This window comes from Ammospiza caudacuta, chromosome 1 (assembly GCF_027887145.1).
Source record: "Ammospiza caudacuta isolate bAmmCau1 chromosome 1, bAmmCau1.pri, whole genome shotgun sequence".
Taxonomy (NCBI): domain Eukaryota; kingdom Metazoa; phylum Chordata; class Aves; order Passeriformes; family Passerellidae; genus Ammospiza; species Ammospiza caudacuta.
The window spans coordinates 47,961,511-47,989,369 of NC_080593.1; the positions used below are offsets into that span (position 1 = coordinate 47,961,511).

General features: G+C 37.6%; 1 protein-coding gene across 1 annotated transcript; it reads left to right on the forward strand.

Annotated features, from left to right (window-relative positions):
• On the forward strand, positions 1-27,178 carry ANLN (anillin, actin binding protein). Its single transcript, XM_058801509.1, has 24 exons — positions 1-636; positions 4,413-4,566; positions 4,936-5,220; positions 5,623-5,969; positions 6,660-6,882; positions 7,791-7,984; positions 8,122-8,229; positions 8,701-8,821; positions 9,677-9,793; positions 10,336-10,562; positions 11,090-11,241; positions 11,547-11,694; positions 12,368-12,503; positions 12,818-13,000; positions 13,529-13,655; positions 14,452-14,500; positions 14,579-14,635; positions 16,030-16,068; positions 16,412-16,433; positions 17,455-17,567; positions 22,131-22,217; positions 23,724-23,831; positions 25,172-25,344; positions 25,677-27,178. The coding sequence occupies exons 1-24, from the start codon at positions 1-3 to the stop codon at positions 25,798-25,800; spliced, it is 3,930 nt and encodes a 1,309-aa protein (XP_058657492.1). The 3' UTR covers positions 25,801-27,178.
• The last annotated feature ends 681 nt before the right edge of the window (positions 27,179-27,859 follow it).

Sequence of the window (27,859 nt, forward strand, 5' to 3'; positions counted from 1 at the left end):
ATGCCGGCTCGCCCTCCCGCGCCGCCGCCGGGCCCCTCAGCTCCCCGGGCGGGCGCCGCGCAGCCGCCTGCAGCCGGATTGGGCGGCGCTCCTGTCAATCAGCGCCCGCGCGCGGGTGCCGCCCCCTCTTCCCGTGGTTCCTGCGCGCGGCGGGCGCTGAAATTCAAATCCCGGCAGCGGTTGGGGCGAGGTTCGGCCGCTCACGGGCGGCCTTGGCAGAGCGGACCCTGCGCGGGCGCCGGCACAGCAATGGACCCGTTCACCGAGGTGAGGGCTCGGCCGGGCCCGGCCTCCCCCAGGCCGTCAGCTGGGGAGGGGGCGAGTTGTCAGTGTTCGGGACCGCGGGGACACGGCGCAGGGAAGGGGCCGGTTGGGGTCCGAAGGGAGGGAGCTGCTCCTTGCGCCGCGCTCTCGGTTCGGGATAGTTGCTCCCGGCTGAGCCCTGTCAGCCACCCTCATCCCCGCTCGGGGGCGATCTGCGGGCTTGCAGCGACCCTCTGTCTGCAGCGGGGAGACCCTCGCTGCCCCGCCCCTGGAGCCCCGCTCCTGCCGGTGCCTCCGCTCCTGCAGCCGCCCGGGCTGTGGCTGTGTCAGATCCCGCCGGGAGAGGACAGAGCAGGGCCGATAGGCGCGAGGGTTTGCGGAGGAGAGGCCCTTCCCAAGCCGGGAGTTTGTCTTCCATGCGCGTCGGGCAGATAAGACTCCCAGCGGGGACGGAAGGGACCCGGCAGCAGACGGGAGCGTTGTTGACACTCTGTGTCTGCCATACCTAAAGGTCATAAATCATACATAAAGCATCAAAAATCTATCCAAAGAGGAGACCATCTGATAAAAAATGGTCTCCTATATACTATATGGCACGACTGCCACTTGTGATTGGTCACTTTCTTTGGCAGGCACAGTTCCTCTTTTTCCTCTGTTAGTTGTTAGAGTGAATTGGCTGTGTGCTTAAGTTTTACAGAAGCAAAATTACAGCAAAAAGAAGAATTTGCCACCTTGAATCTGTATGAAGGCTGAAAGTTTCTTAAAGATGCTATGCTGTACTCTGATTTCATGTCAGAGGTGTAGTTTTAGAGCTGTCCTGTGGCTGCTTTGAGAAATGTCATAGTAAAAAGGGCCTTCAATCCACAGCTTGTGTAATTAAAACCTGAACTACCTGAAAAAAAATTCAAATCGCATACACTGAGGAAATACTCTCTCCTCCCCTTGTAAACAATCTGTTTATCAAACTGACATTCCTTAGATAATTTGAGAGCCCAGAACAGGTAACTGCACCGATCTGATTTTTAAAAATGAACATAAGGTGTTGATCTGAACAGATTTACTGAATGTGTTATGCCAAGGCATATTTCCGTGTAAAGCCTTGTGAAGTGTAAACATCTAAAACCTCCTTCCTTAATTGGTAGTGAGTGACATGATCCAGCTTGTCTTAAATAAACTTCAGGTCTGGACTACTGAATCAAATTTAAAATGGTTTTGCATGCTGGGAGATATTCCAACCTGTACACGCCCTTCTTGTACATAGCTGATTTTGAAAATGACCAACGGTGAGGCCACTTAAACTTCATTCAAGTGTTAGCCAGTATTGCAGAGTGCATAAAAAGTCACCTTATCAAGAATATTTCTGCTGTGGAAGACATTCCACTGTTGTGCACAGTTTTGACCAATATTAGTGTCCTAGTATTGAAGTTTAGTAACTGTTCCCAAAGTTCTGTGAAAAGAATTTTACCACATATTTCAAGTATTTATGTTCTGTGGTTTGTGTTGCTGTTTTTTTTCTTTTAATATAACCTTCCTTTAGGTTAACTGCTTTCAAATAATCTTTGTCTACACATTACCCTACTCTGTTACTTGCAGGGACCTGGTGAGGCACTCTAAGTGTTGATTATGTAAAACCTAATAATTTGAGCCTTAATTGGATGAAGCATACTGTTAAGTGTCTGCTGATCACTTTGTAGTACCAAATTTTGTCTGTGTCTCAATGAATTTAAGCTCAAATGCATCTTGGTGTAAGATTCAGTGGAATGCTTTCAAAACAGCTCTGAAATAAGGTTTCTTTTGATTAATCTTGCAAAAAAAGCTGATAACCTTCTGAATCTCAACCAAATTATTAATACAGATTGCACTGAGGAGATGGTACAGGGGATACATTCTCAGAATCACAATGAACATACTATTTGTGACTCCATTCATAGCTGATTTTATAATTCAACTTTCTTGCACAAAAGGGTTTATGTTTGTTACTATGGGATGTTAGAAATAGTCTAGGTTATTTTGTACTTTGAAGTAGTTTTTACCATTCATAGAAGCGAGGATGATTTCCTAGCATGGAGGATGAGCAATGAGAAATAAGTGATGCAGTTGTTTGGGGAAAATTTGCAAATGTGAGATTTGAAGTTAACTATTCTTCAATAGCTCCCTTTGCTCTATTCTGCTAGTAAAGCAGGGTAATTAGAACAAATTCTTGTTTAAGAACATAATCATGTGTGATTATATATGGGCCTAAGTATCTTCCCTGATATATACTTTTGAAAAACTGAAGTTGCCCGTTAACATTTGAGGTGGGAAGATTTTTTCTGATTTTTAGAAAGTGCTTTTGTGACACAGTAATCCACTTTGACATTGTAGTCCTCAGATTCCTTCATGTAACAAAATAGATAATGGTCTCACACTCATGTGATTTTTGGGGCTGCTCTGTGCAGGGTGAGGAGCTGGACTTCTAGTGGATTCCTTCCAGCTCAGTATATTCTAGGAGTTTCAACTTCTATGATACTCTGAAACGTTGTCATCAGAACAATTGGAGAATGTACTTGTAGAAAACACCCTGCTGATGAACTTGGAAGTAAGCCTCAGGTTGTGGAGTGTGGCTTACTCATTGTGTGTAACAGCACCGTTGGAGTTATGGCAGTTGGATGGAAAATTTGAGATGCAAGAAGCCAATAGGAGCTGGAGCTGAACAACAGAGGCATGCATTCTTGGGAAGTGACATCTCGTATGTAACAACTGAAACTCTCTTGCTCAGCTAACAAAACAGAAAGGAATGTGCCTCTATTTGAATAGAACTGTAGGAATACTGTTATAAAACATATTCAACTTTTTGCAAGAAGAGCTGTTAATTTAAAGTGCCTTTAGGATTTTTTTTAATGTGGGTACTACGTGCACTTAGTATCCCTCTCTTTGCATTTTGGAACTAAGGAATGTTGACTTGTGGGCACAACTAGCATGGAACCTGCATTGAAGGCATTCATGCATTTCATATATTTTGGGTTTGGAATTTTTTTTTCCAAATTCCCCCTCTTCTGTGAAAAATAGCAATGCTGAGATTTGTTGTCACAAAAAAACTGTTGAGATTGACATTCTATTTGTCCTGTGTTGCCCTACAATAGAACATTGTTTAAGACTTCAGCCTTAGACAGTTAAAAATGTCAAATGTGTATTTAATTGCTGTGCAACAGGACAAATAATGGCTGGCACAGTTCTTGCAATAATTTATGTGCCACCAAACAACTGCAGTTTATATGCTTCCCTTTAAAGGGCATTAGTTCAATTGCACAATTTCTTGTCTCAACCTTAAAACCTAGATCAAAAGAGTCATTAAGTATCCTTTAGATGTGATCAAACTGAGTGATAATGACTTGCAAATGCTATATTTAAAACAAACAAACCTTTTAAAACTGAATACTGTAAGGAATCATTTTGTACTAGTGTGGAACACTTACTAAAACAGCTATTTTATATGGAGTATAATTAGGGTACTCAAATTTCCAATGAGTAGAAAATGAAAAAGAATGTTATATAGCTTAATTGGTATCTCTTTATGTGTTTTTCTGTATAGAGTTATCCTAATAAACAGGCTATTTACCATAATATAGCTAGGTATAATATCAGTCTAGTCTTAAATTTTAAGCTTGAGGCAAAGAAAGTCACCTTTTGATTTAGAAGGTGTAATAACAATTTTTTTTAATATTGACGGCCACGCTTTTATTTGTTGAACTTTTTTATGGCCTCTTGACAATTGCTTCAATGTTGTTTATTTTGTTAGAGGGCCACTGCCAGTCAGGTGACGTGACCAGATGCTTTAGCAATGTGTCAGAAAACGCTGCTAGCAAGACTTGACAGATCAAGATTGTCATGTGATGATTCAGGATTTAAAAAAACCAAACCTTTCAAATATTTCTGATGACTTTGTGGTCTATAGGAGCCCCTCTTTTTTGATTTTGCCATTGCTCCTGTCTCTTTAGCCTGATTTTCTTTCAGTGCCAAGCTAGTTGGAGGCAATAGTTGATTTAAGGACTGAAATTTGGAACCTGCTGCCTACCTATGCTAAACAGAATTCCATCATCTTTTACTCTGAGCTGTTACCAGTTAACACACTGCAATGTCTAGTAACACATGACTTATTGACCACTCAGAAACTCCTTGAAAGAACCCGTGCCAGGCGAGAGAACCTGCAGAGGAAAATGGCAGAGCGGCCGAAGATGGGGGCGAGACCCACAATGCAGACCAAGAGGGCCAGAGAGCCTTTGGCAGAAACTGGTAACCAGGCACCTCTTCCTAGTGACGAAGGTATTAGTGACATGTTTAATAAAGATTGTTTTGATACCAGTCTCATAATTTTTTCCAAAGAGAAAGTGAAAACACTGAACATTTATCTTCGACTAAACAGTGATGGATGCAGTTACTTGGCCACTAGGGCTAGTTTGTCTTTAGCTGGACCTGAGAGCAGATGTGCCAAGTCATTAGTAAGCTATTTAGAAATAATTGTGTAATGTAAAGAGAGAGCCTTGTGCTTGGTAGATTTGGGAAGTGCATTTTTTTGGGAAGCATATCAGAGTATTCATAAATCATAACTTTATTTGTACTGCTGTTATGTGTTGTTGGAAAATATTTTAGATTGTTTGAATACTAATTTGTTTGAATCTCTGACCTATCCAGTAAAACCAGATACAAAGCCATCACCATCAAAAAGGCTCTGCCCTAATGATACGGAGACTCAAGCTCCTAGCTCAGAGAATGTACAGCCAGTTCCTTCAAGTTCCACAAGCCATGACTCTCCTCAGATGACTTCAGAACCACACAAAACTGCTTCTAACAGAGCTCCATTGGTTCAGCCTCTTGAGAATGCAAAACAAAACTCCAAGTCAGAAACTCCTGCAGCCCTTTCAGTCAAAACACGTATGCAGAAGTTGGCAGAGCAGCGGCGCTGCTGGGATAGTGAGGGTATGTTTCACTTGCTAAGCACCATTGGTGTCTCTCAGTGTTTGCATTGACGATTATGTTGGCTAGAAGGAGATAATGTTGTCTGTGGGAAGATTAATGTCTTTTTAAAGAATTCTAAGGCAATACTAGGGCAGGCCCAAAATATTGAAGCTGTTATCTACAGCTTAATTTTAAGCTGATTTTTCTCTGCTACTCTCATGCCTTGCTCCTCACAACACTGACATAAAATTAGTAAACTGCTTGATTAAAAATTTTTAATTTGTTTAGTTTCAGTGCCTCTAGGGCTAGTAGTTTGATTCTGTTGATGACAGGAACATCTAATTGTTGATAAACTCAATATATACAATTATATGTATCTCAGTATAATTTATTAGCAAAGTAAATGTGTTTTCTTTTTTCCAGATCCCTCTGAATGTGTTCCTCTGTCTCCTCTCCAGTCAAAAGATCTGTGTGTTTCTCCACCTAAGCAGACATCCAGTGCCCTGGCAAGCGAAACCCCTATTGGGAGGAGAGGCCGTTTAGCTAACCTTGCTGCTACAATTGGTTCCTGGGAAGATGACCTAAGTCATCCATCTGCAAAGCAAAACAATGCACAAGAACAGCCTGGCACTACTTGTTTATCCAAATTGTCCACTACAAGTGGAGCATCTGCTAGAATCAATAGTAGCAGTGTAAAGCAGGAAGCTGCATCCTGTTCTCAAAGGCTTGTTGAGGCTTCTATTAATAAACCAGCAAACTCAAAGAGAGCGGTGAGTGTCTGATTTAGTTGCTGATTAAAAATTGATTTGAGTATTGTATTGGGGCAGACAAATGTTAGCACATAACTGTTTAATCTGAATTTAAAGATTTGGTGTGAGCAGTCTTAGTCTATTTACAACTTTTGCTTTATTGCAATCCCAGATGCCCTTTTTTTAATAGCAGATCTGAAACAGCTTAAAATTCCTTTTATTGCAACTTAATGATGAGAGTACTTATACGTTTTGTTGATGGCAATGTACTTGATTGCTGCTCTTGACCATCAGAAGGGGCTTGTTACAGAGATACTGGGTTTCACTCTGTAACTTCATATAGTTGATTGACTGAAGTTGTGAATGTTATTGCTGTACAGAGACTCAATCAGAACGATGAAATAAGTAGGACCAGACATTTATTGATCAATGTATGCAATTTTTGCCATGACAATATCTGCCATGTGCATTCTTGTTTAGGGAAATTTGGGATAGTATTTAAAATAGCTGGCAAGAGCATCAAATGCCGAAACAATTTGAAATACTGGATTAAAAAAGTACTAAAAGCTTAACACTTGTTCTTGGCTTTTTCTTTTGTTGAAGGAACAGGTGTATCAGGTGATGGTATGCTATGCAGAGTGCTTTCATTCTTTTTCCTCTTGAGAGAATAAGAACCTAAGTCTCATCTTTTTTTTTTTTTCTCCTGTTAAGGATCCAAACAATTCTTTAACGCAATCTTCAAGAGTCACTGCTCCCTGTTCTAAAGAATCTGAAGTACAGCAACGGCCGGCAGAGAATCCCTGCAGTCCCCGGAAAGCTGAAGAGCGTATACAAACAGCCAAGTCAGCTTTGCCTCAACCAGTTCAGTCCAAAGCAGAGCCAGTCAAAGGAACACATGTGCAACTTGAACCTAAGGGTAAACCCACAACACCAGGTAGGCTGTTTTCTGGCTTCAGTAAATAAATATTCATTCAAATTAGGCCTATGTGTGCTGTGTTGAAAACAACATACTAGTTAAGAATTTAAGGTACCATACCAGATAATACCTATTTCCAGCTGTAAGTTGAATAAAAAGCTGATGAGTTCTGTGATAATTATTTTAAGTTATACAGCTTCTGTATTTTGCATGGGATGTTTTCTTGGATGTGTTTTTAGTAACTCTTAAGAACAAAAGCAGCCTAAAATGTTAATTGAGACTATTTAAAATTTATTTCAGATTGTTTGGTGCTATATGTATCAATTTGATATATGCATATTTAGAAGAAATAGATTCTTGTTGCCACATAGGTGCTCTAACTTTGCAGTGTCTTTATTTTCAGTGATAGCATCGATGTCAAAACAAGTTAACATCCTCAGTTTTTAATTCAACCGCTTGTTGTGTCAGAATACTGGACTCTTGAACTCTTAACCTGGAAGTTTGAACTCTTAAAAATGATGGCCAGAAAAGCATGTTTTAGATATGCTGACAGTAATAGATAAGCTCAGTGAAGCAGGGTGGATGCCAAACAACATATCCTCCTCATGCACTAGAATGCTTATTTCTATGAAAGAAATGGGGCTGGTTATAGAGGAAATTTGGAAAAGGCAAGCCAGTTTAAATAACTGATGTATTACATATAGACTGTAGTAAGAGAGAGACATCTACTTGCTTTGATTTACTGTTCTATTAACATCACTGTTATGATTTGCATTTCAGGTTCAGTTTGTATAAAGTATAATGGAGTAAGAGCTGTAAAGGAGGCAGCTTAATTGCTTCACTGGGAACCTTCATCAGGATACAAAATTGCAGTGATTTCTTTAATATTGAGAGTTTCTTTCAAGGCAAAACAATTGTTCTTGTAGGGGGATCTGGAATTAAGCCCTTCCTGGAACGCTTTGGGGAGCGCTGTCAGGAGCGTAGTGCACGCAGCCCTGCTACGAACACTCCAGGGTGCAGAACGCCCACTGTTACCCCAAACACAAGGACAATCCAGGAGAGGCTTCTCAAGCAAAATGAAAGTTCCTCTACTGCCAGTTTAGCGCTTCAGCTTAAGCAGGTATGACTTGTTACATTCATAACTAGCTTATAAGCCTGGGGAAGGTTATTACTGTTGGTTCCCCTACCTGAGGAATCTGAAGTGTTGTGACACCTTAGGGCTGTCAGCTTTTCTCCCATTTCCCTTCATTTGTTTAGGAACGTGAACGGGAACTTGCATGCCTTCGTGGCCGATTTGATAGGGGCAATCTGTGGAGTGCGGAGAAAAGTGACAGTTCAAAGAGGAAGCTTCCAGAAGCTAAAATGGTAATGTGTTACCTCATCAATCAAAATATGATACTTTGAATTGCTTTAACATATTCTGAATACAGAGTTAGATGTGAAAATGTGTATAAGGGATAAAAACCTATGCTTTGGGAGTGCTTGGGCTGGCAAGACCACTTGTCTAGTGACTTGTTTGATTATTAACAAATTATTAGTTTATTTACCTCTTGTAGAATCAACCAAAATAAGTGATACTGCTTTGAGCCAATTGACTTATTTACTTTTTGATGATAAATGTGGGGGGTTTTATGTTCTATAACTGCAAAAGCAAAAGAGCTCCTCATGCAAACATTTAATATTTACTCCTTCAGATAAATATCTTGGATAAATAAATAGAGTATTGGATAGGCAACCTCTTTTTCCTAGCAGATGGTAAAATGTATTTTTTTCTGGTAGTTTTTTGGTTGCTTTTAACGTTACCTCCTGAATGCATTCTGGTTTTATTCTTGCCAGGAAAGCCAATCTCAGGCCAGTCCAAAACATCCTCCTAGTTCAGATGCCTCTGCTCTTGGATCTTCAGAAGACACATCAGCAGGTGACAGGCCAGCAAAGTCTCCCAGCGTGGAGTCTTCGGGTGAGAACTGCCATAGTTTGCCTGTGTCTAGTGCTGGACAGGAAGACTGCACTTGATATTCATGAGCAGAGAAAGAGGCCAGTAACGCTGATGTGTGGAACTGGACCTCTCCTTTGGTTACTGGTTCTTACTTAAATCTTCTTGTATGATAGTAGTATTTGCACTCCTATACCACTTGAAAGGATAGCAAGGCAAGACTGTCTTTTTGTTTTTCAATGGGTATACCTATGTTTCAAACTTTAATGGAGGTTAAGGGCAGGGAAGTGAATGAGAATTGTCAGTTACATATTTAGTCTATCCTGTACCTGAGTAACCAAATTTCCACAAGAAGCTAATGGGGGGAAACTCTTCCCTTGTCAGTATCCCTTTGTGATATTGATTCTTATGGTAGGACACCTGAAAAGAATTGTGAGGTGCTCCTGGAATCCTTTCTGGTGCTTACTGAGCAGAAGCATCTTCAGCTCTCTGTGAAAAAAGTGTGAACTAACTTAGTTAATGTTCTTGGTAGACTGTTCACTTGAAAGATCTATCAAATGTCCTTCTAGAAAAATTGGGTTTGCATGCAGTGGTTTGTTTAGTGGATTTTTTTGTTTGTCTTTTTAAAATTTTCCCTTTTTGCTCATGAGTGTCTGCACTCTGCTATGGTTTCAGCACTGTTTCTTGCAGTGTCAGTTTTCTGATTATAATATAGAAGTCTAGATGTACAGGTTGTGGAGGGTATTCTAATGGGGGTTTTTTGACATGTGGCTAACTGGAATATTTAATCTGGTGGTCTTTTTGTCAGTAGGACTTCTAAAATTCAATAACTAAAATAGAGGCTAGATATAATACTTCTTTTCTTTATAAACCCCTTAGACACTTCTAAATGTGAAGAGACTGATAAATCCAGTCCTCTGAAGACTGCAGAGTCAAAGAGCCCTGTAAAAGCAATGTCTGTCTCAAAACTTGAACAACTTGATGAGAAACCAAAAGGTTTGTATTGAGTAGACTAATATTGAGGACTTAGCTCTCTATAGCCCCTTGTCTAGGACAGTGTCAATAACCTTCAAGTCTGAACAATGAATTCAAATGAAAACATTTTCTGATTCCCATGTGTTTTGTAATGAGATTTATGTAAAACAAATTAGGAAGCTTCAGTTATCATACATAAATAACCCTTCTCTCTTGACATTCAAGTCTTCAAGGAAGATTAAAAAGCTCATATTCAAGGCCCATTGGAAAAGGACAGAAACAACTGTCCTAGTGTTTGACTTGCGGTTAAGTTTCAGATGTATTTGAACTAAAAGGTTGAAATTTGTCTAAACTGTGCATCTATATATTCCCTTTCTGCATTGATTATGCAATATATGTAAAAGTGGTATATTAAAATAGCCATGGAAGGGTGCTTTTAGGTTCTATATGCCCAACTGCAAAAAGTGCTTTTTAATCAAGCTTGCTTGAAAGGCAAAACAAGTTTGCTTCTTTTTAATGACAGTCTTGATGCTACTAATATATTTTAAAATGTCACTCTTCAGATGAAGTATATGAAGGCAAAATGCGTGTGGATGACGAGATGAATAGCTCAAAGGTGATAAATGAGATTTTTGAAATTCTTCAAGAGGATGGTCCAGACATAGAAAAGCTGAAGAAAGAAATGAGCATGAGCCTGGAAGGTGAAAGTGATGAGGATGAGCAGGAAGAGTCACTGAACATTTCATCAATGTCTCTGTTAACCCCTCTAGTGGAATCTGTTGGTTCAGAGGTGAGAATTCAGGGAGGGTGGGGAAGGGCTTTTTTATCACACAGAGGTGTCCAATTGGCTTGTGAGCTGTGATATTTTGTAATATTAGGATATGTGTGCAAATAAAGAAGTTTCAAATGGTATTTTGCTAATGAGAGCATAATGAGGCAAAGTTATTTTTCTCTGAAAATAGTGTAGCATATCGGATGCTCTGCTAAGCAAGTGGTCTGCTAAACCTGTTACTAGTACTGGACTTGCAGTGGTATACATGCATTCAGTGGAGTGACCACTGATGAAAAATCTTAAGTAATTATGTAACTGCTCTGATTTGGAAGCTAAAGGTGACATCTCATTGAGTTCAATAATCTGTTAGTGTCCTTAAATAAATAAACTTGCTCTGTGTCTGTACTTGTAAAATATCATCTGTTAAATAGTATTAAGCAAATTTACTGTTTATAAGTACAACAAATAAAGGAGAAAGAAAACAGATTATTAGTAGTAGTGGTATTATGTGAACAGATAGCTGTAATATGTTTTCTTTTCCTCAGGCCTTTGGTTCTCCTTCTAAGTCAACTGGGGAAGGTAGCAGTATCAGTGATGTCAGTCTGAAGTCTGAGAAGTTCCAAAGGACCAGAGTTCCCAGGGCAGAATCTGGAGACAGTATTGGCTCTGTGTCGGAAGATCGCAATCTTCCTTACAGGTAATAAGCACAACCCAACACCCCTGATTCTGTAAGTGTTCAAATTAAAACACTGGCTTTTTTAACTCTTCTAATGATGCATACCATTCAAACTACAAATTAAGCTTTTTTTGCAAGATCTCAGCCTTTATCAAAGATTGTGTAGTCTTTCATGTTGCTTAAACTTAAAATCAGCTGTTAAAATGCTTTCTTTAAAGCCATTTAGGCAAGTTAGAAAACTTCAATGTATGATACATGCCTGTGTATCTTTTAAGAAGAGCTTTGCACACCTGTGAAACATTTTGTGATGTTTCCTTTTTCAAAAGTGTCGATGCATACAGATCCCAAAGATTTAAGGAAACAGAACGTCCTTCAATAAAGCAAATAATTGTTCGCAAGGAAGATGTGGCTTCCAGACTAGAAATGAGAAGAAATGGCCCATCTGATCAAGTCAACATCAAAAAGAAAATGCAGGTACCTAATATGCTTCTGAAAATTCTTTTTCTAATCTACTGTTTTCAAATTTAATTGCCCCCATGAATGTCCAGGATGTTAACATACTGCTTAGAACTGCAAAATAAGGTTGTTAGGTTATTTCTATTTTGCATAAATATCTTATGGTAGGGAATGATGATGATGATGATGCATAATTTGAACAGCTAATGCTTCACTTAAAAGGATCATGTTATAGATTAACTCTGGAGAGAACAAGCCATTATTTTGATAAGAACACAGAGAATCAGTGTCTTAGCACTGCCTTTGAATTAGGCAGAATTTGTAAAATCCTACTTTCAGTAGGTAATATTCTGATCTTTACTAGTACTTTGTTTGCACTAATCTCCATTGCTGAATTTCTGCTTAGTGCTGCTTCTCCTGGTGAAAGGAAGACTAGATGGGATATGGAACATACAATATTGGAGTCTTTCACTCCCCACCATACCTCTGAGATAAAAAAAAAATTGTGCTGCAGTGTTCTTTTGCCAAAGTAACGGTTAACTGTGAGGCTTTTGTAGTTTGCTATTTAAAGGATCTGATTATCTTTTGAAGCCTTGCCCCCCAAAAAGGCTCATCTAGAGACATTTCCTTGTTTGAATGCAGCACTCGAGCTCTCTTCTTGATTATTGTTTTTATTATTTGTTTTCTCGAGGAATTGAACAATGAGATCAACAGGCAACAGACAGTGATTTATCAAGCCAGTCAAGCTCTGAACTGCTGTTTTGATGAGGAACATGGAAAAGGGTCACAAGAAGAAGCAGAAGCAGAGAGACTTCTTCTCTTTGCAAGTAGGTTTTTATACTCAGATTCAATTCTTTATAATGAACATTTCGACAAGGTTCATAATTTCTTCCTCATGCATATATTGTGTTACATTGTGGCCATTTATTAATAGTTCTTCTGGAAAAAAGAACAGGATAATATCTGTTCTGTCTCAGCTCATTTTATAGGCAAGAGGACATTTTTGTATCTGTCTTGACCCTAAAATATTAATCATTTCACAGTGTAATAGAAATATAAGTTGCATTTTACATACTTAAGGCAGAAAAAAATTGTTCAGTACTTTTTCTTCTGTAGAACTGTAATTAATTTCTTTGTGCAGCTGAGAAGAGAACTGCTTTATTGGAAGAACTGAATAAACTGAAGAGTGAGGGACCACATAATAAAAGAAATAAAGCTGCTTCTACATCTGCTGAATTTGCTCCCTCCAGGGGATCTGTTTCCATTTCAGAAATGCGTCTACCTCTAAAAGCAGACTTTGTATGTGGTACAGCTCAAAAGCCAGGTAAAACTAGCAAACAAAAGCTTTATTTCTTTTCTCTTCCTTCCTCATTCTCCCAACATGTATTCCTGGTAATCTAGGGGTAATGAAAATTTAGCTATTGCATTTAGTTCATCTGCTTCTGACTAACTTTTCAATGTTTCAGTGAAAGCTGATTTGTGGTTAAGCTGGCAGGCTTAAGTAAAATAAATAAGTAATAAGTAAAATAAATAAGATTATCTGCTGACCTGACTGAAAGTTCCTCTCCCCTTTCACACAATATCTGTCACACTGGTTAGTGTATGTCTGGCCTGAGATGCCCCAGGCAGTAAAGCAGTTGCTATGAATCCTGTGGAGACAATTTTACTGGTAGACACAGCATAAAGAAAATAAAATTGTTTTAAGATTAAGTTTATAAGCAAGTCTCAAATGTAACTAAATGTTTTAAGAAGGGTGAAACAGAGATGTGCTTAATAGCAATGCAGTACTTGAGAATTCTTTTAGAGACTTGGACTCTTCTGGCTAACCACACCATCTGATGTGTCCTTACAGAAGCAGGAAATTACTACTATGTAATAATACTGAGATCTGGAGCAGAAAACATGGTTGCAACTCCATTAGCAAGTACTGCCAGCTCCCTGAATGGAGATGCTCTTACTTTTACTACGACGTTTACTATGTAAGTATAAAGAAACTCTTGAAACATTTTTAACTCTGATGGTGGAGCATGCATAAGAACATTTATAGTCTTAGTTATGAGAATGTCGTATTCTGCAACCAAGTGTGGAGAGATTTTGTGGTATAGCTATTTCCTCCTTCAAAAAATAGCTGGAAGGCACTTCTCTCAAAAGAGCAACCTAGACTTATTCAACCATCCATCAGCTATTTTATCTCTTGCATTTTCTGCTTTTGTTCTTTCCTGGAACACCTGCAGTGACAGCTGGATTGTTGTGCCTGAGATGTGTTTTTCTCTTTTGCAGCAACTAACATTTTATATAGCTATTTGGTTTTGGTATCTGGGAAAATAGTGCTCTTATAGTTATGACTTCAACTCTCACATGTCAGCTGAAAAGGCATTGTGAGTTCAAATGACTGTTTGCTAGTAAGTCTTCAAAATAAATAAACTCTGTTTTTGAAGTTCAGCTGTACTGGAATTTTCACTTAAAGCTGTTTACTCAAAAAACCCAATCTGTGACAGGGGAGGGTGCAATTTGAGAAATGGTAGATGCACATTATCTGCCTCTTGTCATCTCCTCTCCTTTTCTGAGTTCCAAAAAGTATTTTTAAGTAGTAATACACTAAAAGCTCCTTGGAAAGTTATAGGGAAGAAAAGGAGGAAAGAAGTAAAGAGTAATTTTAAAACTCAACAAAACCAACCAAAACAAACGAAAAAAAACCCCAAAACTCCACCACAAACAAAAACAAAATCCTTTTTCCTTCAGTTAGTTTAATTTGTTTTTTCTTCTTCCCTTTAGGCATGATGTGTCAAATGACTTTGAAATAAATATAGAAGTTTACAGTTGGGTATGTATAGTTCCTGTGAAGAGGAGGTGTAAGGGAGAATGCTGTGCTGTACTTTCTCAATACCTTTTTGCCTTACAGGTGCAGAGAAAAGAAGGTACAAGCACTGATAAAAGGAAAAAGACAAATAAATCTAAGGTAAATGAAACCTGAAAAATCAGTAATGTAATGTTTCAACAGAAGGTGCTCTAGCAAAACTGACTGATAGTCTTACACAATCTGTTGCTTGCTTTTACTCCCTTTTTGGAACATCTGCCATGACAGATGGATTATGGAGACCTAACAGCAATTAGTAGATTGGACCTGCAGCACTTGGTTGAGTCTGAAATGTATTGGTGGGGAAGAAGTCTTACTAGTTCTGCAAAATACTGTGCTTTGCAGACACTTATTTGTTATGTGTAGGGCCTTCAATAGTGGTTTATTGCCTTTTTCTCCACTTCAGTTAAACTATGTCAGTCAATACACCCTACCCTGGAGTTTGATTTGTCTTAGAAGTTTTATTGATCAAGTAAAAACTCCTCTTTCTCCCCAGTATTAAGTATAAGCACTAGATGCTTACATTTTAAAGTAAACATTGTTTTAATAAGGGTGTGCCTATCAAGTGTTTGTGCTTTTTTCAGTATATATGTAGATATGTAACCCTAAACAAGCCTTTCTGGAGGTGGTTTTTTTTTTGGTGGTTTGTTTATTTTGGGTTGCTTTTGAGGGTGGGTGTGTGTGTATTTTTCTTCTTTTCATTCTAATAGAGCACACAGTGAATTAGTGGGTTCAGGTCTGATTTCCTTCTTGACATATCATCTGTCACTTGGTAAAACCAAGAAACTTGAGTGTCTTTTAAAACAGCTGGAATGAGTACTTAAGTCCTGTGGCTGCAAGCAGAAATAGGAAATTTCTTTATTCTTTGACTTGGCACAGTGAAAGCTTCCACCTATTATCTAATAAAAATTTCAAGTACCAGGGTTCACTTCTCCTGTGCTGTAGTTTAACGGAATTTTTACTTAAAATTGAATGATTTCATGCTACTGTGGGTAAGTTGCTGATGTGAGGTTATAGGTTTGCCAGTGGCATCCTATATCTGCTTTTTGACAAGCTACTTACACTTGTCTTTCAACCTCAGTAAAAGTACATAACTCCAGTTTGTGTTTAATGTACAGTCTCACCTAAACTTTGAGATTTTAACTTGAAAATAATGATGTATAACAGCAGTATATTGAACATATCCTTACTTTTATTGTTAACTCTTACCTTTAGTTTAGCAAATGAAACTTTGAAATCCCATTACATAGGTAAAAGCATCTACTAAGATTGATTTTCTGCTTTAACTTTTTTGCAGTAATTGTTTTTTTTCTATGCAGCATTTCTTCCACTGAGATCTATTATGTCCAGTCAAAACCCAAGACTTACTCATAGTAATGAGTACTCAAATTCAAAATTTGAGATAAGCCTTCAGTAGTTTCACTGTCTAGTTCTCATGCTAATGTGCTGGACAAATGCAGTAGCAAAAGCATTTATCTTCTTGTCTTCTTTTGTAGGTTATAACTCCAAAGAGATTATTAACATCTATTACCTCAGTAAGTATGAACGTAACAAGATCTGACTATGCCCCCTTCCAAAGGGCATGTTCTCACAGATTAAGGCTGTGCCCATAATAGATTCTTTCTGTTGCTTATGTAAGGCTCCATAAATTGTCCAGTTTTCTGCCAAATTTTTCAGTCATCAGCTCAAGAAACAGCTCTGTTACATATGTAATGCTGGAAATACACATTTATTTGGACTTTCTTTTCAATTTTTTTTTCTATTTTATTGGGTTTTTAAAAGTATTTCAACTCTAATTTCTTTTTACCTTGGCTTTGTCTCCAGTAGAAACTGTCAGAAGTACTTTTTAACTAAGCTTTTATTTCTCTCTCTTTCTAGAAAAGCAACCTTCTTACTCCAGGTAAGTAAAGTCTAAACATCTTATGCCAATCTACACTTGCTGTCAAAACTACTCTATCAATAAATAATACTTGTAACAGATGACAATTTGTGAGTAAGTAAACACTAAATTTCCCAGCCCAGAAACTGGCCCTGTGCTTATTATGCTACCATTATGTTCAACAGAAGATACCTTCACAAAATCAGAACTAAAATCTGGTGTCAGATACCCATGGTTTGCATTTGTTTTCCTGAAAGTATAAATTCAAACTTTAATTCAGATTTTAAAAGTAGAGAACTAGAGTCTGCTATCAACAAAGTAATACAGAACAATTGGAAAATATGAACAGATCCTGAAATTTGCTTGTGTGTAGTGTTTTGTATAAATATTTATATATAGAAAGCATATATAAACTTGTTTATGTATTTCTGACTCTTGACTGTCGAGAAAAACAGCACCTCTAAGTGTTTTTCTAAGTATATAAAAACATTATACACTTATCTGACCTAAAGTATGTGATACTTGAGCTAGCTTTAGCAGGAATTGCAGCAATAGAAGCTCATGAACTAAATCTGGAATGTGTATCATGATGCTGCTACTAGTGAAATTCCTGAGCTGCAGTGTGTGTTTCTCATGGTGTAAGTGCAAAGGAAAGGCGTACAAGTTCTGGAAGATGGCACTGTGTCACTTGAGAAGAGGTTAAGAGATAGAAAAGTCACATTCCTACTGCAGGGTATGTGTGTCTTGTAGTGTGCCCCAGCACACTCTCCATCCCTCTGAGACTTAAGATGCTTTGTTTTCTCCTTTGTGGATGTTTTCAAGCCTTGTTTCTGAAAGAAAAGATCTTTTCAGGAGGAATGGCGAGTGTCAAGATTCTCTGAATGTGCTGCTGGGCTTGGCTGCACTGCAAAGAGCATTTCTCACGGAGTACTGAGCAGGGCATGCATGCAGTAGTGCAAATAAAGTACTTTTTTTTAAGCCTTGCAGCATCCTGATTGTGTGTTTTGGTATGACTTTACTTCACTTTAACTTCTCTCCACAGCCATGGCCAGTCCAGGTGGCCCAAATGCCATACGCAGTACGAATTTCATCCTTGTTGGATCCCACAAGTTATCGCTGTCTTCTGTGGGAAATAACAGATTTGCACTAGACAAGGTAATGGAAATTATTGGTTGCTAATCCAAAGGTAAATGCATGCTACTAGAAAAATAAGAGTTTGTGCTTTTTGTGGGTTTTTGTTTGTGGGTTTACTTTTCAGGTAGAAGCGCCATCCTAGAAATGAAATATATATAATGGTGTCTAGATAGGTTATTTATATAGACATTAACAATTTTTGTATAGATTTTACTTACATATCATATGAATTAAATGTTGTTTTAAGATAAACAGAGACTTTCATTACTCTGCCAGGTGCTCTTTAATTTCTATAGGTCAGTGTAAGATATGGTTGTGCAAAGATAACAAAGGAATTTGATTATGTATTTGCTTTCACTGACAAAAAATTAATGTATGCAGTTGGCATTTCTATATGTGGTCTTCATGTTGTTGCTCCTAATCTTGCAGTTATCACTAAAGAAGGCATTAAGTGTGTTTTAATGATAATGAAGTTTTTGATTTTTTCTGCATTTAATTGACCTAAAAAATGCTATTTGAATATATTTAGGAGCATCAGTTTTTCCTTTCATATCCCAATTAAATTTGTAGAAACAAATTATCTTAAGGTATTTTTTTTAGAACTCTTATTGACTTTTATGCCATCAGTTCCTTGTCTAAACAGAATGTTTATTGGCTTTTGCTACGAGAAGTTTAAAAAATACATTTTTACATTCATTGCAATCTCTAACCTTGTAATATCTAATATCTAAAACCTATTTTAATAGGTGTTTATGCCAGCAGCTATCCTAAGCTAGTTTAAATTAATTCAAATGTTACTACAGTTTGTGGTAGTACTAAATCACAGCTTTAGCTACCCAAGAGCAGCAAAAGAAAAATTTTGGTTTTTTTGGCCAATCAAGTCTTATGGCAATAATAGTATTATTGTAATTTCAGCTTCTTATAAGAGATGAGAAAACAAGAACTAATTGTGTTTGTGTATAAGTCTTAAAACAAAATATCTCAATAATCCTATCTTGAATTTTAGAAGTTTTACTTTTTGTAGATAGAAGCAGATTCCTTTACTGAAACAACTGGCAGGACAATGGTTAAATTGCACTGTTGTTACTGACTATGTGAATTTCAGAAGTAGCAGATTTGGTTCTTCAGCATAAATGTTCCTCTTAACCAGAACTATATGTAGAAATCTTTGTGTGTAGCTTCCTTATTGGAAACCTCTTGTTCTTGGAGATGATAGAATCAGCTTTTGTATTATATTCAGCAGTTTAGGTTTGGACTTCATTGGTTTGCATTGTATGACAGGACACTGGACTGGACTAGTGAAATATAGCAAAAGCACAATGTTCAAAGAGAATTCTGGGAAAACTATAACTTGGTTAATTTTTTGCAGATGCAGTCTTATAGTTATCTGGAAAAGAGGGGAATTCTTATTCGTTATTTATTTGGAGTTTTTTTTGTTAAATTACTACCTCAGTAAATTACATTACTACCTTTGTTAAATTACTACCAAATTTCAGTTTTGACTTGGCCTGTGGCTGTACAAACAGCTGGTTGCTTCATGTATTTCTGATATGGAACAAACTGATGCCACAGTGGTTTCTTTGAGTGTCATTCCTCTCTTCATGTACTGTTAAAATGCAGGGTATAAAGGACCAAAATATACTCATGTATAACTGTCTCCTTTTTTCTTCTAGACTATAACTTTACACTAATTGCATTGAGCATGTTTCTTTTTTCCCTAGATAAATTTTGAAGGGGAGGAAAAAGAACTGTTGGGATTTATGTTCCAGGACAAGGTTGCTATGATCCTTCAGTTTCTAACTTAAAACAGGAAAATGCCTTGTAGTGCATGTTGCTTATTTCTGTCTGGCTGTTTTTGCAGCTTTTTTAAAAATTCTTCTGAGAAAGTGCTTACAAAGATTTACTAACTAAATACAAGATGTTAGAAGCCTTTAAGACTTGCAGAATTCTACTCCTTGTCTCATAAGCATGCTGCTGGAACTCAGTTATTTAGGTTGCCTACGGTTGCTCCTTAACTAGCATGTTTCTCTTGTCTTCCTAGGTCATTAGAGGAGGTTGTTTCTTGTTTCAGAACAAATTGTTGTGTTTCTTAAAGATTTATAGTCAGGAAATTTGAGCCAGCTTCTTGATGAACTACACAGAACATAGAATCAGCTACTGTGCTGATAAGAGAATCAGAGAAAAATGCCTGGCAGCCTAAATGTTGGTTTAACTCAACTTGTTGCTGCTGAAGAAAATTAAAATCTCTCAGAACCGAAGTAACCTTGCTTCTTATTCTAACCTTGTTCTGACAAGACATAGCAAGACATTTGGCATTTTAAGCAAAAAGCTTAGTATTTTCAAAGCATGTCAAATAAATGAGGTCCTTACTTGTACACAAATGTGCCTTTAAAATGTTTTTGCTTGGTGTATGTTTTGGCTTTAGAAATTATGTGAATTGATATCCTTAACAGAAATAATTTGTCTTTAACCTATGAACATAGTTTTATCTAGTTAGTTTACTTGAGTCCTGCAGAAGAAAGCGTTTTAGATTTTCATATTTCCTCTCAAAATTAAGCAAGTGATACTTTTAGTGCCTATCATCTCCTATTTTTAATCAAAAGTCTCCTAAAAAAACAGTTTTTCAAATGCTTGAGTTCTCTTGAGACCCTTTACAGATAATCTTCTGTGACAGTAAGCTGTGTTCCTATGGCAAATACCTGCGTGACCACATCAGGATGCAAGATAGCATAGTCATGGGCTTTAGTTTTCTTTTAATCTAGCTGGATATTTGTCAAACTGCTTTCTTTCCATCACCTTTAACTCTATAAAAGAGATATACTGTTAACTAGAACTCAATATTTTCTCATTATGTGTACAAGAGGGTGTTTTGAGACCTGCTTTAGTAATTAGTAATGGTGTTGTAGGCTCTGCGAAACTGTGTTGTGTTTGTTATACAACCTCTTTGCTTTGCCTCTCACACAGTTCCTCACTGCTAAACTTCATAAACTGGGTTCTTCTCTTCTGATGTAAATCTTAATTGAGATGCAAAAACCATAAACCTGAAGTGGGGAATGGCCAAATATTCTTGAGGCCCTAATTCAGAAATGGGTTTTACTGTGCTTTATTAGGGTTATATGCCATTATTCCTTGGTGTAGCATGTAGGGTTATAGTTGTCTTATCAGTCCTGGATTTCTTTTTTTTGTTTCGTGGAAGTGTTTTACTATTTTTTGCTTTTCAAGTGGTCATGGAGACTCCTACCTAATGCTTAGAATTTTTCTGTGCTATAATATTCCTGTTGAGTACAGGAGTAAGCCATTAATGCTGTGTTAGTTGAGAAGATCTGACCTGTGAAAAATGATTTGATCACCTGTTTGTGCATGTGTGTATTATGTCTGGGAGGAAGGCTGCATGATGTCTGCAATTCAAGGGTGATCAATTTCTAACCACAACACCTATTTTGGGGCTCTGCAGGACTCACTGAGGCCCGCAGATAAGCACTTTTAACTACTGAGGGTTACTCCTGTTCATCTTAACTACTAGCAAAATTTAGTTCCATTTGAATGGTGTTGATTTCATAGTTCTGAAAGCTATTTTGTTACTGTGCACACGTGCCTGTGCCTATTCCCTTGCAAACAGTTCTTTATTTGTATTTGAGTGGCAGCATTGACCTTCCTGGTTTTTCTAGTTATACAAAAGATGAGTGTTTCTGAATTTTTTGTCAATTTCTTTTCAAGATTCTTAGCAGTGTTGCTTATTCATATTAGCAATAAAATACGGTTTGTAGAATGCTGTGCAGGTCATCATTTGCTTGTTGAATCAGCTCTTTGCCTCAGTGAGGGGGGGGAAAAAAAGAAGTGATGTGATTTCATGGAGTAGTCAAGGTAATGAGGCATTATGTTTGGAGGGATTGGGGAAAGCTCAAAGGCAGACCTTTGCATGCTCTTCCTCAGAACTCTTGGCTGTCAAATGGCTGTTTAACTGACCTCTGATACAGTAATGAAGCTTTCTTTTGGTTTTTTTTTTTTCCAGTGGCAAAAATAGGACTGGGAACCTTTTCTGTTAGAAATTACTTAACACATGTCTTTAACACCTTGAATGCTAGTTGAGAGCTGTTTTCATTATTTCTCCCCTTTCTAGGTTTTCTTTTATGTAAAGATTTATCTGAGTAGGCACTACTACATCAGTATCTGCCAAAAATGCTTATGGTATCCAAGTACCATTCCTGTTTAAGCTCACTTTGGTGAGCTTTGTTATTTTCCAAACAACTTGGTGTCAAACTGAGGCAGAAGCTTGAAAAGTGTGGACTGGTGCCTTCTGTTGTTTCTAACCATGCTTGAAGAGCCTGTTTTCATAGCTAGAGTGCATGTTTATATATCTATATCCTGATGAGCAAACTAATAAATAATTATTGGAAAGCTTCTAAATGAACTTGAAACCAAAAGTGATTATTACTGTCTTGCCTGAGTCTGACTGACTGCTTCTTTCTGGCTGAAGGTCCTAAGAACAAGACAGTGCTAACATCTTGGTGCAGGTGGCTTGCTTGAACTGGTAAGACTTAGTTGAGAGATGTCAAAATTAAATTATTGTTTTCCATTTTGCAGGTTCCCTTTTTGTCTCCTTTGGAAGGTCATATATATCTGAAGTTGAAATGCCAAGTGGACTCTTCAGTGGAGGAGAAAGGGTTTTTGGTAAGGTGTTTACTGTATTCACTTCAAACTCCTGCCTTGGAAATTACAGGTCCTAATAATATAGTAATTTTTTAATGTCTCACCTGTGTTTAAAGCTAAAAACTGGCTTGATTTTTTTTTTTTTAAATCTCTGAACCAGACCACAAATGGTTTTTAGTTTCTCTTCTAAACATGTGTAAGTTAAGGCTACCTTTTAAGAGATTGTGTATCTCTCTTCTAAACATCTGATTATTTATTATTTTGAACTTCAGTTAACCTTCTCTTTCTAAAATCTTTGGTATATGAGATTTTAATTTCAATGACAAAAAGATTTTACAGGACTCTTTTTGTGTGTGTTTAATAAACACAAAAGATTGGATCTTTTTCCACTGTGTTCGCAGCTTTTCTAAATTACAAAGAAACAACAGTATGTTTTTGGAGAAAAATCTTGTTCCAATTTCTCTAAAACTGGACCTAGAAAATGCAGCTGATACTTGGGCCTAGGAGCTGGGACTGTTGAAGTGTCCACAAGATGGCAGTAAATGTGCTATGAAAATGAAACATTAACATTTGCTGTTATTTTGGTGTTTCCAGAAATCACGATTTCTTTAGACTCTTTTCAAACACTGCTTTCTGTCTCCTTTCCCTTTACTTAATTGAAGTTGAACAGATTTCATTAGATGCAAACATTTCACATGCTTGTTATTTGCTGTCCCATGTTTCTGTGTACTAATTTGAGAAAGTCCATATTTGCTTCTGCTATACAATATGTAAAACCTGAAGAATGATGTACATGCATACTGGATTTGTTCAGAGTAAGGGTTTGGAAACTCCCTGCATCACTGAAAATTAGAATCTGAATTGTGAAGAGTGAGAATCACAATACACACTTTAATTGGGAAAAAAGTTCTGTGTAAGTTCAAGAGGTAGCAGGAATAGAAGTCAGATACTAAACTATCCATTCCAGTTCTAAGGAAATGAGGCTTGAAATGGATGAAATCCAGCATCCAATAAAAGAACTGCCAACACAAACATTTAAAAATCAATTTCTAATTTCCTTTGAACTGACTAAACTTTCTTGAGTGGCTTCTTGAATAGCTGCATGCTTTTTAATCCTGATTTTAAGTCAAAAATTACTCAAATATCTAATAGTAATAAATTGTTTTTTGAACACATTTTAGGAACCATTTGTACTGCATATACTGGAAATAACCGTTCTTTACCTTAAAATAATGGGACTACTTGTCACCATCAACATGAAAATCTTGTAATTTTAAACCACAATTATAGGTGCCTTTTAGCAAAAGGCTGCACACCTGAGAATGATAGTGTGAGCTAATTTTCTATACCATCTGGAAAATAAATACACTGTCTGAATAGAAGCTTCTCTCAGTATAATTTTTTTTCCTCCTCTTTCATTTAGTGCTATGAAGGGTTGCACTTGCAGAACCATTCTGGTAGAAAAACAGTCAAATACAGACCAAGCTCTAGGTACAAAGTTACCCCATTTAATTTTTTGTTTTTAAGACCATGTTTGAAGATGTCAGTGGATTTGGAGCGTGGCATAGGCGCTGGTGTGTGCTGTCTGGAAATTGTATCTCCTATTGGACATACCCAGATGATGAGAAAAGAAAGGTAATGCTGTCTTGTAAAGCTTAAGTCTACAGTTCTGTAGTGCCCTACACAAATAGTTGTTCATTGTTAAGGACAGTAATGTTTAGGCTTTAGACTGGTGGGATTCAAGTTCCTAAAGCTTCCTTGGGGAACCTTGGGGAATGGAGGGGACTTTTCTTCATAAAGCTGACCTAAATCATGGCAAACTTAGAAACTGACTTCCCTGTCTAGTAGGAAAGGGGGGAAAGTGATGGGAGATCCATATTTTATTTCCCCTTTAGTCTTAAGGCTTTCCATTGTGCTCATCAAATCACTAATTATTGAGTTGAACTTGATTGGACTTGTACAGCTTAATAAGCAGACTGTATCTAGTTGCCTAAAGTTTTAGACAAAATGATAACTAACACTTAATATGGTAAAAAATTAGAGTGGCCAACCTTGTATATTGCAGAACTATCTCATTTGACTACCTTATTTGAAGTCCTTGTCTTCTTGCAGCTCCACATTGTAGCTGGAACTGATGCTTCTTAAATGGTTCTCACAGAAAACTAAGTTCTTGTTGGGCTAATGAGACAAATCAGAGGTTCATCTGTCACTGAGGTGAACCTTCTTGTCTCCTTAGTGTGTTCCTGCAGTGCACTAAATTGTTTCCAGGTTCTTTTAAAGACTGCTTTCCAAGAGGGTTTTTCTGATTCACTGAAGTTATTTACCATTAAACACTTTCTTGTTTAGTGGCAGAACATTTTCTTTCCCAAACTCCGTGGCAAACTCTGGTCCTTTTGGGACTTCTATGCCAATCCAGATGCCTGAGTTTAGTTTCTTCCCTGCTAACAGAGGAACACCATATGCTGATAGTTGACATTGCCAAAATATATCAATGTACTTTATTCCTTTGCCAGGAGAGAGGGAAAAATCTTTGCCTACTGTAAGACAAGATAGTAAAAAAAAAAATGTTAAGCAAGAAGAAGGTTCCTATTTTGCTTTTGTCTGCAAGCAAGAAGCTTTGGTTTGTTTTGCAGATTGTTCTGGAAAATTTTCTAGACTTGTTTCACTATTTTTCAGAGAGAGAGAGTCAGCTGTATTTTGGTGATCTACAAAAATATTAAACTTACTAAATGCATCCCCTTGCCCCCACTATATCTGTTCCATTGTGCAGAGATAGATGTCACCCAGAAATATCAGTATTAGTCCATGATTACATTAAACCATGGGATTTTTTTCAAATAAATTTCTTACAGCTGCACATATATCACCTTTTTGTATGGAGTAACTCACTGAGAGAAGGTGTGTTCACTTAATATGTTGTTCAGAATTGCTCTTGATTGCAGTGCTCTTGACTGGTGAACTGATTTCACTTTCAGCATCCTTTGGGCCGGGTAAACTTGGCTAACTGCACAAATCATCAGATTGAACCTGCCAACAGGGAGTTCTGTGCTCGTCCCAACACTTTTGAACTAATAACTGTCCGACCTCAGAGAGAAGATGACCGAGAGACCCTTGTCAGCCAATGCAGAGACACACTCTGTGTTACAAAGTGAGTGCGTAAAATCATGGAGGTTGTGGGAGGGTATTTTACCTCATGTGATAGTTGTAGTAATGTAGGAGCTTTACAACTTTGTCATAATGATGCAAAGGTCATTTAAATGCTGAGGTTTTGGGTGGCACTTGAACTGTTTTGTTCACTTTTAATCTTAACTGCTTTCTAGAAGTGGAAATGCCAGGTGACTTGGTAGCAGGATGGTGGAATGTTTGACTTAATTTTTAACCCTACTATTTCTTCTGGGCTTCTGTGGTTGATCAGCTTGACTTTTGTCCCAATAACTAATTGGAGGTGGAGAATAATCCATAGGGTTCCTTGCCTTCTAGGAACTGGCTGTCTGCTGACACTAAAGAAGAGCGTAACCTTTGGATGCAAAAGCTCAACCAAGTCCTCATTGACCTTCGCATGTGGCAGCCTGATGCCTGCTACAAACCTTCTGGAAAGCTTTAAACTTGGGAAGGGAACTACACAAGAAAAGAATTTAAATGAAAATGTTGGAAGTCCTCTGGGTCACTTATGCTTTAAGTTTGAGAGAGTATTTAACATTATACAGGACTATGTTATGCAGTATTTTTATTTCACTTAAAAAATTTTAAAACCTTCTTAGTTCCTAGTTTTGAGTATGGTAGGAAGCAATTACCTGTTTCTAAATGTGCTAAATATTTATATAACTCCTTTTTTGGAAGTCTTCTAGCTAGGTGCATTCTCTTTTTCAAACAACTAAATTATTGCAGGAAATCACACTTCAGGGCAGTAAGGGGGGCACTAGCTAGTGAAAGACAAGCTTTCCAGATAACTTAGCTCCCTGAAAGAAGCAACAGTTCAAAATACTCTTAACAAGAATGCTGCTGAAGCACAATATCTAATGTTGTAGCATTTGTTGGGGTTCTTTTGTAATGATCAGGCATAGAAATAACTAGTTAATTTTATTCTACAACATGCAGTATAGATAATTCTGCTTGTCCAGCGTCCTTGTGGTCAGAACAAAACATGCACAACATATTCATACTACTTTTGCAATTTCCTATACAGACTAGTGTGGATAAGTGCATGGTGTGTACACTATGTGATTTGCAGGTGTGGAATTAAGTATGCAGTATATTGCACTTTGATAGAAATGGAAGGTCTTGAATATTTTTGTTAGGAATGTTATATAAAAAATAATCAGACAGAAAAATTTAGGTTTATGGTTGTATACATCGATATTTCCTGGGACTTGTGGTTTTCACAAGCTAGAGTTCTCCATTTGAGAACCAGGAATAGGTTAATAGGTAGTAAAAGTGCCCTTTTTTTGTTTTGTTTAATGATAAGACTTTACAAAGCTGCTGTGTACCAATTAATACTCCTCTGGCTGAAAAAATGGGTCTTCCTCCCCTTGATATATGTGTCCACAAAGCATATAAAAGCAGTACTTCAGACTCATCATGAAAATGGCAACATTTCTCAGTTAAAACTTGCAGTTTTTGTGGCTTTTCACTGAGCGTATTGAAATTCCAGCTCATTACTTCACTAGGAATGCAGTAGTGGAAAATTTAAGATTGCTATTGCTGTTATATATTCACACTTGAAACACTAAATTCTGTTACCTTATACTGTTTTCATCCTGCCCCTTTTGTACGTGCTTTTAAATCTCCTTTTCTGATGTCTTTAAATATTTCCAAACTATGTATTGAGATTTATTTTATTCGTTTAAAATAAAAAGTAAAACCCTCCCTGCTATTTTCATAATGTCATCTATGCAATTTGAGATACTAATTTGTAGGCTGAAGAAAAGCTGGACTCCACACAGTGTTTAAGGAAGGATTCTATTCTGTACATGTATCCCAGAATTCCACTTGATAATGTGAAGCCTTGGACACAGCTAGCTGAATTTTGTAGTGAGAAACCAGATTGTCCTTGTGCAGCAGCTCATCAAATATGGAGAGAAAAGACTTTTTTTTTGTGACAAAGATATGGCAGCAGAATAACACAACATGGACAGTGCAAGAGCAAATTTCAGCAGTGGATGTGTGGTAGGCTCTCTTGTTAAACTCCCAAGGGAGTGTTAAAAACCATTAATTTTTGAAGTATGAAATAAGTCCACAGAAAGGTGTTAAGAACAGAACTGGATGACATTCAAGGGAACATTTTTATTTAGGCCAATTGGACTATTATCCCTTGTAGAAATCAATCTGTGTTTGTTCATTGCCCAAGAAGCAGTTCTTCTCATAAAGAAAAAGGTATGAAGTGCTAGAGGTGGTGTTAAGTTAGAAAAGCTGACCTGTGTGGTGACTTCTGGGCACATGAGTGGTGAGCCCATGGGCTCCTGCAGCCAGCAGAAACATGGGATGCAAGCTTAGCAGGAAGCCTGTGCTTGTGGATTTCCTGGCTGGCACTGCTGGGTGCTGCCTCCTCCCCTCCCATGTTCCTTTGCTCTTTTAAGGCTTTGTGGTGAAAGTTTGCAATAATGCTTATGTAGTTTTTCCATAATTGGAGCAGATTCTTTATGAAGAGGCCAGACTGTGTGAAT